General features: G+C 45.8%; 1 protein-coding gene across 3 annotated transcripts in view; it reads right to left on the bottom strand.

Annotated features, from left to right (window-relative positions):
* Positions 1 to 12,773, bottom strand: part of ATF6 (activating transcription factor 6) — a 185,037-nt gene that overhangs the window by 44,337 nt on the left and 127,927 nt on the right. For all 3 annotated transcript variants that reach the window (XM_029935730.1, XM_029935732.1, XM_029935729.1), the window contains exon 15: positions 889 to 973. In XM_029935730.1, the coding sequence (XP_029791590.1) occupies positions 889 to 973 (85 nt within the window). The remainder of the gene's footprint in view (positions 1 to 888; positions 974 to 12,773) is intronic.

A 12,773-nucleotide genomic window follows, 5' to 3' on the forward strand; every position in this document is an offset into this window, starting at 1 on the left:
CACGGGAGGCGCTGGGGCACAGATGGCACTGGGGCACGGATGGCGCTGGGGCACACGCGGCGCTGGGGCACGGATGGCGCTGGGGCACGGCCGGTGCTGGGGCACACGCGGCGCTGGGGCACGGGAGGCGCTGGGAATAAGTGATTTCTCAGCGCCACTAAGAACCCAGCTGGAAATAATGTCTCCTTTACTGAACTTCTTTAGTACTTTGTATATTCCTTGTGGGACTTTCTCTCTGGACTACAATGATTTCTGGGATTTTGTTCTTTTTCTAGATTACGAGCAAGATGCCTTCGCATCTTTAGATGGCACCAAGGTGTTACAGCATTTATTTGTATTTTCTGTAATACATGGCACTAGTAGGAACACAAAATGCAATCGTAACGCTGGGAGCGTCAGACTCAGCAGTATTGTGGACTAGACATCAATAGGCCTCTGACGTTCGGATCTGGGAGTCATGTCACCATTTATGTAATACACAGAAACTGCCCGGAGTTCCTGAGACCCAACTTACAGATTCACCCTCAGACCCCAGCCGGGACTCCTTACACTGTGCACACAACCAGAAAGGTCGCAGAAAGTAAGTCTGCAGGGCAGTCAAGACACCAACGTCTCTAATTTTGTAAGTAAAACAGTGAATTTTTTTCTCTTAACAACACAGTAATTTTAGAAGTAATCTCTAATTAAATCTTCTACTTTTTAGTTTTTTTCTAAAAAGCAGAGGAATTTAAAAATAATATTTTGTGAAAACAGTGGAAAATGTTTCAAAATTAATGCATGGATGTATATCTGACCGACCAAACATTCTGAATATCTTTTAGTCACTCTAAAGAATATTGGCTAAACAAAGCAGTTCCGTGTTGTTAGCAAACCAAAATTTCAACTCACCGTTTATGTTTATTGCTGGTAACACAATGGACATCTTGGGTCTCGTGGTCTTGTTATGGGCGGTGGCCGGCAGCAGCAGGTGGTCCTGAGGGGAACAGAGGACAGGGTGCTGTGACAACTGGCTTAGTCCTACGACAGGCTGACATCGGAGTCTGCAACACGCCAGTGTCTCACTGGGATCATTAAAAACTGACACTTTTGTAACCGGGCTTAGAGGTAATTAACTACAAATCATCCTTGACTCACTCGCTCACAGCACGACCAACACCTGCGGGGTGTCCATCATTACCGGGTGCGGCCAGGACCCCTGCCGTCCCCCACGGGAAGGCGACACACATACGCCGTGCTGCACCATACAGGCTGTCGGTCAGGGGGTCTGAGGGAGGCACTGTTTTATTTTTTCACTTTATTTGAGAGAAAAGAGAGAGAGAGCTTGAGCAGGGGAGAGGGGCGGGTGTGGGGAGAGATAGAGAGAGAATCTACGCTAAGTGTGGAGCCTGACACGGGGCTCAATCCCGTGACCTGGGGTCATACCATGAGCTGAAATCAAGAGTCGCACACTCAACCAACTGAGCCACCCAGGCGCCCCAGAACAGAGGGACTTTGAATCTAGTAAAATGAGGAAGCTAGACGAGGTAGTATCACAAGATACTGAAATTAATCTATTGAATAGAGTCATCTTCACCTTTTTTTTTAAAAGAAGAGGAACATTTCCACCCCCCAAGAATCCCGATCCCAAACTACTGATACAGAAGATCGAGGTTCTGACTGAAGTAAGGCGAGAGCCTGGAGCCTTCCTTGCCTGCTTAGCCTCCCCTTCTCCCTGAGAAGCAACCAAGGCTTAGACTTCTTTGGGGAAGCCACAAGTCCGTACCAAGAAGATGTATAGTTCTTGCCTTTAAAAAGTATAGTCCAGTGGAAGAGTTAAAGAAAAATTATCAACGCATGTCTCGCACAATTTTAAAGTTCCAAACGTTATACCGCCGACTTCTGATCATCTCGAAGTGACCTATGGCATCTGAAGTTCCTGGTTTCCAACCACGCAAATACCAAAAGTATGAATGAGCCAAGAGGAGTCTGGCTTCAAAAAAGAGGGCATGTGTATGTTTTGGAAGAGGGATGTACATCCGTAGTCCGTAGGTGTCCCGAAGTGGATTATAAATGATGTCTGACTTGATACTAACTACTGCTGGACCATGAAGAACTCTTGCTTTCCTAGCAAACACGGGGAGTGTCACAGCAAAAGGAAAAAAGAAAACCGTGTACGTTAGTATTTCCACGTGAGGGGGCACGGTTACACGGAGGCAGAGCCGTTAACCCCTCTCGCTTCCTTCTTGCTCCCTTGCCCCCTGCCTTCATCACTCCTTCCACAAACTTGCTGTAGGAAAGGGCTCACCCCAAGCAGGACTGACAAAAATTCAGTGCAACTCAATTTGAAGGTCAATGTGATTATGAAATGCGATCATCAGCAAAGCTGAGGAAAAAAAAAATCTAGAATGCAAAAATCAAGTTGAAATGAACATACACGGACAGAACTGTCCAGAACACGTTTCCAGTAACTGCCTGTACTTTGTTTAACTCAAGGCAATATTTCTGTGAGAACAGATTTTTTTTCAAAAAGCAGGGGAAAGATGAGTGACTCTGTCAGGTTCCAACACGGCAGCAGAGGAGATTTTTTTTTTAAGTGCATTGTTAGACACAAAGATCACACATTTCTGAGTAAGATAACATAAGATAGCCAAGAAAAAAAAAGTGCTGATTCTCATGCCATGAAAATTATAAATAGGATAATCCCTATCATTAAAATACTGCTTCAGGGCCCCCCAAATTGAATGAGAAAACAAACCAACAAACTTGAAGCCCCAAATTAAAGCAACTGTACAAATAAACACAGTTAGATTCCACTGGCCATGGGTTAAGTCAGGCTCAGACTTAAATCTGAGTTTCCGGCTCACATCTCGATGCCATACAAAACATGGGTTTTAAACGTGACTTTCGGAACACACTGTCTCCCACTTTCTATCTTCATTAAATTGCAAAGCAGGTACTTTGCAGGAGAAAGCCAAAAAACACACTGTGATTTATGAAAAAGAGAATCACATCTAGAATGCCTAACGACTATTACCGGTCACCAGCCTCCCCTCTAGCTGGTCAAGTTTGCACATGGGGCGGGGATCGATCACTTTAAAGTGCTTGTGCCCGTAGAGCCGCAGGGGGCCGACGCTGGAACAGTACAGATTCTAACCGAGCTTATATTAAAAATTAATGTAGACAGACTCCCGTCTGGGAGAGTGCTGTTACTTCATTTAACATTTACTTTCTCCTCCTCAAACTAAATGCCCCCGACACAACAGTGAATTCTGAACCACTTTTTTTCTCCCCAGCTGTGTTCATCCTACTCCTTTTTAATTAGCATATCATTAGTTCATTAGTTTTATCGATGACATTTTCAGAAACAAAGGAGCTTTATCCTGGCACTGTCCCGAACTTCAGGACATCTTCAAACGCTCTCCTGAAAAGCTGCTACAGGACTGAGCTAGGGGATACCATCAGGGAGGAAACTTTGTGGACGGATATAATCATCAACACATTGTTATTTTTATTCCCAGAAGAAGTCAGAGAAACACTGGTGGGAAAACACCAAAACATTTCACTGTGAGAATAAAGCATCAGTTTTCCAAAGTTATGCAATATCGTGCAGGAGAAAATATGCTATTTCCATACAATTCTCCCAGTTCCCTTTTCCAAGCCCTTTGTTAGAAGAAAACCAAAATATGAGTGCATCATGCCACATCCGAAGTTATTTTCTTTTTAAGAGGGCGAAAGCGCTGGAGACTGACTAACCAAAAGGAAAGGACCGCATTTGCTCAGCCGAAGGTTACAACGGTAATTCAAAATAAAGTTAAGGTCCTACTAAGTGTCGTCAAATGTGGATTCTACATGTCCGTGTAGAGTTGAGTTGAAATTGACCTCGATTTAAACTGACGGCTGACTTTACATGACCCTTCCTTCTCCCTTCTAAAACCTACTGGCTGACGCTCATGGTACAACTGAACATAACTAGTTGTGTTCTTCCTACAACTATTTTTGCTCGTTGTATTTGTTAGTGTTATTGTGTAATTTAAAAAAACAGAAATTGATTTTTAAAAACGTGTGAAAAGGCAAACAAGATTTAATAAAATAAAAGTGAATAGTTTAAAAAATTCATTCACTGCAAGAAAACCATAAGATACTGGGGGGAAAAATCATACCTGTCTGCATTCAGATGGCTTCAAAAGTACCTTTAAGTTCTTATTGTAATTTAAAGGAATTGTAACTGACCCTGGAAATTATGGTTGACGCATCGTGAGTGCACTTTATACAAGAAAAGGAGCATGGGGCTCTCGCAGAGCGGGGTTTAAAGAAAAGGGGTCGGCCCTACGTCAAAACTTGGCAAACAAGTCCACATTTATATAATTAAATGAAACCAAGTTAAAATGTATCTTGATCTCCTGCTTTAGCCAATTTTGTTAACTGGTAGATCACCCCCTAGTCTCTGTTGTGCGAGGTAAAACAGCTTCTCCTGGATTAGGAAACTCTGACCCAAGGCTGGAGGCCCTTATCTTTGACAGAAAGGAAATGCATTTTCCCCGGGATGAGAGAAGCAGTCTGCCAGTGGCTGCTCTGTGACACCGACCAGCTTTTTTACTTGGATCAGCGTGGGCCTCGAGGAGTCCAATTTTGCATGTCAGGCTCATATTAGCAACAACGGCCTCTTAACATTTTATATTTGGTCCGTGTCCACTGGATTCCAGAGATGGGCTTGGTTTTTCCAACACGAACAGTTAAAACTAGATCAAAACGAAAAACAGCATCCATCCTCATTTCAAAAATAGCCCCGAATTAAAGTCTTTCTAATCTATGTCCCTCTCCTGGGGAGCTTTTGTTTTCCAGAACTGCTCTCCCTCACCTCTCTTCCCAAGTCTCTTTCAGAGAAGAGCTTATCAAAGCTTGGAAAGAGGGGGCCCAAAGCAGCCGGGGAGGCGGGCCTTTCGAGGCCATTTAACACAGTCGAACACTGTGAATTTATGTTGTTTTCTAAGAGCTGTACGGACTGCTGATCAGAACTCAGATGCGCTCAGACATTAAAACAATTAAAAAGCAAAGGTAAGAAATTAGAAATCAGGGGCATCTGGGTGGCTCAGTCGGTTAAGCGTCCAACTTCAGCTCAGGTCATGATCTCATGGTTTGTGAGTTCGAGCCCCGCATCTGGCTCTGTGCCAACAGCTCAGAGCCCGGAGCCTGCTTCAGATTCTGTGTCTCCCTCTCTCTCTGTTCCTTCCCCTCTTGTATTCTGTCTCTGTCTCCCAAAATCAAGTAAGTGTTAAAAAATTTTTTAAAAATTGAAATCATTAAAATATACAGACACACACACAGTGACATGTCCTGGGGGAAAAAAAAGGTAAAGAAAAACAAACAAACAAAAAAAAAACAGAGGTAGTAAAACTAATGAATGTCACCATTTTAAAATAGTAAAACTAGGTAGAATGTAATCATTTTTAAAGTCTATTAAAATGTCTATGATGCAAGGCTTCCCATGATAGTAAAAACATAAACAAAGTACATTACTCACCACTGAACTAGAAACAGCTAATATAAATAGCTAATATGAATGCAGTATTTGTGCCTCTAACGTACGCAGTAAAATGACAGACCAATAAAAGGGAATGTTAGGTTGCATCAGCACCATTGGTGCGAGTCGGCCAGAGGAAGGATCAGTCAGAACTACCAGCACCCAACAGCTGTGGAGACTGCACCCAGGTTTACATGTGAGACAGGAAAAAAACGGACACCGCACTCAACCCTGATAAATGCTGCCAAGGTCACCAAAGCAAACATCAGCTTGAAATCCTAATAAATACAAACTCATTTTAAGGTATGGCTCTCTTTTTAAACTCTGCAGGAGCCCCCAAGCCTGCCCAACTGGCCGGGACCTCCCCTCTTAGTCACACAAAAAAGTGTAACGTTCTACCATGCAACTCAACTCGTCTTTTATTGTTATGGACCAAATATCAGTAATTTCATAAAGTCAACCTAACAGTTACATATATGCCTCTCTCCTTTTTTAAAATATAATTTTTTAGATGAACTTTACACCTAAAGTGGGGCTGGAACTCATCACCCCAAGATCAAGAGTTGCATGCTCTACCGACTGAGCCAGCCAGGTGCCCCGATACGCCTCTGTTTTAGAGGTAGAATTCATTTTGGGGCACCTGGGCAGCTCAGCCGGTTGAATTGATTTTGGCTCTGGTCATGATCTCACAATTCTTGAGTTCTGAGCCTCGAGTCGGGCTCCGCCCACGCTCTGCTTGGGATTCTCTCTCTCTTCCTCGGTCTCCGCCCTTCCTCTGTCCAAGTGCTCTCTCAATCTCTCTCTGAATAAATAAACCCTTAAAAAAATAAAAAAGTAAAAGTAGAGTTAATTTAGTTTCTTGGTCAAAATGCTTTCTTGTAAATACTTTCCCAAGAAGATGAGAGTAGCTTCCAAACCAGTCTTCTCTCTTAATAAGAGTTTGCAGGGGGAGTTCCACACCACGGCAGGGTGTTTATCCCTAGAGAAAGCTCTAGACGCTTTCTAAAACGCTGGTTAGATGCTTTCAGCAGGGACCAGGCCAGCCAGTCTCTGACCCTGTCCTTCCTATTACTCCATTTCCTAACTCGAGCTCATCAAGCTCAAAACTTTTTCAAAAGCTGGATAGTATGTGATCTAGGGAAATGAAGCAGGACCCCTGAAACTTGTCATCAATCATCATTTGTTGAGTGCCAACAGCGTGGCGGTCCAAAACCCTGTCTGAAGGAGAAAGGTCAAAACCTAGATGCAGGGAGAGCTTAACCACAGGGGTCTGTCGGGCGCAATGCTTACGAGATGTTTCGTTCTAGAAAATCCACTTTCCTCAGGACGACCGGTAGGAAGTGAACCTCCTAAACATGAAACTGCCGCCCACAGACATGCCACCATGGAAGCCAGGCCGGGCGGGGAAGGGGACAGCGAGGCCACAGCGAACTGAGGCCACGAGGTCTCTGAGAAGAGACAGCACAGGAAACACCTCAGAGAAAAAGTTCAATTCTGATATCTAAGAAAATTATCTTACTTGGTATTATTGTACAAAATGGGGGAAATGTTGGGTTGAGACAAAAAAAATGTTTAGGGGTGCCTGGGTGGCTCAGTCGGTTAATAAGCACCCAACTTTGGCTCAGGTCATGAGTTTTGGCTTCGGCTCACAGTTTGTGAGTTCAAGCCCCGTGTCGGGCTCTGTGCTGACAGCTCACAGCCTGGAGCCTGCTTTGGATTCTGTGTCCCCCTCTCTCTCTGCCCAACCCCTGTTTGCGGTCTATAACTTTCAAAAAAAGAATGAACATTAAAAAATTTTTTTAAATATAATTTTTTCAAGTTCTTGGCAGAAACTACAAAATGGTGTAAACCTGTGTAACAATGGTCTCAGATGCTGTGTGCGCATGCATGTGTGTGACCATCCCAGCGGCACGGGAAGGGAGACACCATTCTAGCTGAACAGTCTCTTCATACCAGTGACGCCACCACTTTCTGGAGCGGGAGGAAAGGCGCTTACTTTGTGTTTCTCGAGTCATCTCCCCCACGCGATTCTGTGTGTGGACGGTCCTTCGGTCCCCACTACATGTCTTGCTCCTCTTCTTCCCAAAGTAATTTTGATCTGTGTTTCACACAAATAGGAAGGACTATAAAATATTCCTAAAGTACATTTTAGGGAAAGATTGGTCTTCATAAGGCAAAAAATCAAATGGGTAAAAAAAACCCCAAAAAGTTCCTTAAAGTTTCTTTTAAAGCCCCTGAAGATTTAACTATAATCTGCCATAATCTGATTTTTCTACTTCAGTGGACAAATTTTCTCTTGAGATCCTGGGTGATGAGCAGGCTCGCCCAACTGAACGAGGGGCCCACGGCGGGAGTGGGGCTGGACTGTCAGCGGCCCGCCCGGCTAAGGGTGGGGGGTGCTTGTCCGCAGACTTCGCATGAGCCCTGCCTTCACCTCTCACAAGTGCCCGTCCCAGAACCCAGCGCGTTTCTCCGCGTCCTCGTCACAAACATTGAGTTCTCGGTTTCCATGCAGTTTTTTATGTTTCTTTTTTTCTTTTTCTTTTTTTTTTTCTTTTTTTGAGAGAGAGAAAGAGAGAAAGAGATAGAGCATGAGCAGGGGAGGGGCAGAGAGAGAGAGGGAGACAGAATCCAAAGCAGGCTCCAGGCTCTGAACTGTCAGCACAGAGCCCGAGGCAGGACTCAAACCCACAAACTGTGAGATCTTGACCTGAGCCAAAGGCAGATGCTTAACCAACTGAGCCACCCAGGTGCCTCTCTAAGGATTTTTTTAAGCACTGCTGGACGACACGTGTGGTAGGGGTGAGGTTACAGATGGAGGGGAGAGCTGGGAGAAGTTCAGTTGGTTTTATAAAGGGATGAGTTATTAGCGGGGGGAGGTGTCTGCAAGTTGGAAGAGAAGAGTGGAAAAGACGTGGGCGCAGAGAGGGCGAGCCTGGGGTGCTGCCCTTGTGTGCCGGGGGGAGAAGGGCAGTGACTCTGGTGTGTGTCTGTGGGGCCGCAGGGGCGCGGGGGTGAGAGAGGGCACTGCTGCTATTTTATTTAGTATTCTCGTTACAGTATCAGACACCATTAAAGGCCTCACATTACTTATCACGATGAGGTTTTGGAATTGTATTTCTTCTAGATGTATCACTGCATCAAGTCACTATTAAAAAAAAGGGCAAGCAAAAAAAGTCCAGTTTTATTTAAATCACACACAGTCTTTCCCTCTGTGGGGACCTCCTGTGGTCTCTTCTGGCAGAGAAGCACCTTGAAAAATAAAATTAAATCCGAGGACCAAAGCCAAAACCAACCCCAGCACAGCAAAACCACCACCCACCCCGGGCGCGCTCTCACGCGCCTAGCTGTCGAAGGCTTAGGGCGGTGGCTCTCCCCGCAGACCACGCCTTCCTCGGCTGCTCCCCGCACGCGCACACGCCGCGTCCCCGGCCCAGCCACTGGTGTCAGCTGTGCCCCGTGCCCCCCCCCCCCCCCCCCCCCCCCCGCCGCCTCAACGCAGTTTGCTCTTCTGACTGTAATTTTCTCCAACCCACTCCCTCCCCGCAGGTCACCCCTCTTCCTAATATGCATCCAGGACAAGCTGAGACCAGCCTCACTCCTAGAACCGTGCTCCCACCACGAGCTGTGCTAGGACGGCCTCCACCTCCCTCCCTGGTTTGACCAGGCTGCCACCCTAGATCCCAGCGTAGGTTACGGGGGCCAGAGAAGATCTGGGGAGAGAGCAGGACATCTGAGGGCCTGTATACGACAAGGTACAGAGCAGGAGAGAGCAAAGCCAAGTTTCTAATTTGATGCTCTTGATATTTAGTATCAGTAAAATAAGCCATGGAGTACATTCCTAAGTTCACTAAATCACTGTCGTTTTGGTTATGTGACTTTCAAATTCCTTTCCCTAAACCTTTAAGATTTTGTACTTCAGTTTTTATAGTAGTGGCTGTTGGTTTTGGCTTTCCAGCATTTGAGTGTCTTGTCTGTGGGGTTCTGTGAGGGAAATACTGCAGAAGCCTGCAGGGGACCTACACAATTTCTCTCCCAGCTCTCTGGCAACTAGGACACAGACATGTGACCTAGGCTCGGCCAATCAGATACTCCCATAGAATTCAAAGTGTTGGGCACCAGATTTAGATTCGTCGCAGCGATGGGAGCATGTCCCTGGCGGCCGCGTGGGGGGTGGCCAGTGATGAGCTGTCCTAACCCGCTTCTTCACCGTGGCTGTGTTCTTGGCTGTGTTTGGTTCCCACCACTGTTCCGGGGTGAGCTCTCCAGCATGCGCGGGCAGTCTGTGCACAAACAGCCTTCCAGTAAATTCCTTTTCTGTAGTGTAAGCAGTTTCTGGTTTCACTTAAGTTACAGTAAGTTTCTGTTGTTTACAACCGAGAACCACTGCCGGCCCAGTGCGGGGATTCTATTTCGGACATATTTGATATTGCTGGTTAATATCTGGCCTAGCATTTCCCCCAAACATTAATTTTAATTAGCTTAATCACGGTATTATATTAGTAAATAGACTGAGTCATAAATCTGTGGACACCCACTTGATCCCCAAAGTAATGAAAACTGGCTCTGCCCCACCATTCTCGCTGAAACTGTCCTTATGAATACGGTATTTGAGTTGTCGAACCCTCTGCTGATTTTACGCGGCCCTCAGCCTACTTCTCTCCGGAGCACCTCACACTTCCCACTCGGCCTCCTCCAGCTCTCATCTTCACCGTTCCCATCTTCCCTCGGGCTCTCCCCCTTTCTGCTGCCCTCCAGCCCCATCACACATAAATACTGGAGTTTCTCAGAGGCACATCTTTTTTCTTCTCTTGGCATTTTCATCTAGTCCCATAACTTGAAATATACATTTGGCTCAAATCCCTCAAACTTTAACTTACGAAACCCATATTTACAAATGCTCACCAAACATTTCCACTGGAATATTCTATAGGTCCTTAAACTACAATTTATCTTCCTCCTGGGTTTCCTATTTTAGTTAACGTCATCAGTTTCTAGTTAGTTGTCCAAATAGAAACCCAGAATGATCATGGCCTCTTCCATTTTTCTTACTGTCCACACGAAACACGCCCCTTTTCTTACCCCAAGAGTTAAATCCCCGCTAGCTGCTCCCATCTATCTGTATCACTCCTCGGTAACCTCACTTAGTCTCAGGGCTAAATATTATCAACATGCTGGTGACTCCCAAATTTGTATTCCTAGCCCAGCCCACTGCCTTGGCCTTGACTCTATCCAACTGCCTACTCCATATACTCCCTTGGGCCCTGGCCCTCTCCAAGGTAAGATATCGGAATGGGGCCCCTGATCCACCTCTCAAACGTGCTCCCCCACAGCCTTCCCCGTCCCCGTGGGAAAGTCATCCTTCTCCAGTGCTCAGGCCAAAGGGCCTAGAGACCTTCTCATCCTCCATGCCAGTCTATCAGTGAAGCCTATCGCCTCTGCTTTCCAAACACACCCAGGATCGAAGCGTCAGTCCAAGCAGTCGTTACCTACAGTCTGTATCGTTACAACCACCTCCTGGATGGTCGCTCTGCTTCTGCTGTTCCCTCCGAGTCCGTTCTCATTACAGAGACCTGCGCGATCCCATTAAGACGCACATCAAAACGTTCTGATGACTTCTAATCTCCAAGTGAAATTAAAGTCACCTCGACGGCCTTTAAGACTGTACATGGCTTGATCCGCTACTTAATTCCCTGACATCATCATCTCTGGTTCTCTCCGCTACGTGTTCTGTTCTTGCTCATGTACACCGGCCATGTCCTTGCTGTGAGCCCAGAACGTCCTTTCCCAAAATATGTGCATGACATCCCTCTTCACCTCCTTCAAATCCTCAGTCAGATGTCAGCTTCGCAGTGAGGCCTTTCTTGGCTACTCTAGTCAAACTGCACAGACACTGTCCACCAAACACACTCATGTCCTTTCGTTTCTCTGCCTTACTTTTCTCCCTAACACTTACTGCCTTTATCCTTTATAAGTCAGCTTTCCAATAGCTGGCATTTTCATCTATTTTGTTCATTGCCAAACCCCCAGGATAGTACAGTCTTTCAAATAGCAGGTATCCAAAAATGGCTTATAATATAAATCAATTAGCTATAGGGTTGATATTATAATAGCTTTTTAACTAACTCTTCTTTTTAATGTTTATTTATTTTGAGCGGGAGAGAGGGAGAGTGAGCAAGCGAGCAGGGAAGGGGCACAGAGAGAAAGAGAGAGGGAAAGAATCCCAACCAGCCTCTGCACAGAGCTCGACTTAGGACTCAATCTTACAAACCACAAGATCATGACTTGAGGCAAGATGAAGAGTTGGACGCTTCTGACTGAGCCCCCCAGACGCCCCATTTGTTAACTAGCTCTTTGCCTTAGGGAAGCAAGGATCCGTGAGACTCTTTCAGCAAATCTGCAGGTAAAGCTATGTTCATAGTAATACTATTTGCCTTTTATCAGTCCCGAAACCTCTACTGATAGTGAGGGAGCAAGGTGAAACCGCTGGGTCCCGGACGATACCACAGCCACGGTGCGCTTCCCTGCCACAAACGCACAGCAGGAATGAATCCAGGCCAATCTCAGTGAACGATATCCTTGCGGGGGCGCTTGGGTGGCTCAGCATCCAACTCTTGGCTTTGGTTCAGGTCGTGATCTCACGAGTCCATGAGGTTGAAGCCCGCTCCTAGGCTCTGTGCATGGAGGCTGCTTGGGATTCTCTCCTCCCCTCTCATGCATTCTCTACCTCTCTTAAATAAACAACAACAACAAAAAATACCCATGCCAAAGCAGGAGCAATTATTAATATTCTCCGTGATGAAACAGGAAGTATGTAAAAACCAGTGTCATTGCCCCCTAGAGCCTCAGAGCTGTCTCTAAAAAAGGCGCTTAAGCAACCGAGTCGGGCACTGAACTGCCCACTTTTCTACCAAATACCACTTTATTTGAAACAGACTGACAAATTACTGTTATTTCGGTTTGGGTATCCACCAAATATTTTCTATAAAGTAAGCCTGTCACTTTTTTTTTAAGTTTATTTACTTATTTTTTTTCCATAATATTTTATTGTCAAATTGTTTTCCATACAACACGCAGTGCTCTTCCCCTCAAGTGCCCACCACCATCACCACCACCTGTCTTCCCCCCTCCCCCCTCCCCCCCAACCCTCAGTTCATTCTCAGCTTTCAATAGTCTCTCAAGTTCTGCATCCCTCTCTCTCCCCAACTCTCTCTCCCTCCTCTGTTCCCCCTGGTTCTCCATTAGGTCTCTCTTGTTTTCCTGCTAGACCTAT

The sequence above is a fragment of the Suricata suricatta genome, chromosome 3, assembly GCF_006229205.1.
Source record: "Suricata suricatta isolate VVHF042 chromosome 3, meerkat_22Aug2017_6uvM2_HiC, whole genome shotgun sequence".
NCBI lineage: Eukaryota > Metazoa > Chordata > Mammalia > Carnivora > Herpestidae > Suricata > Suricata suricatta.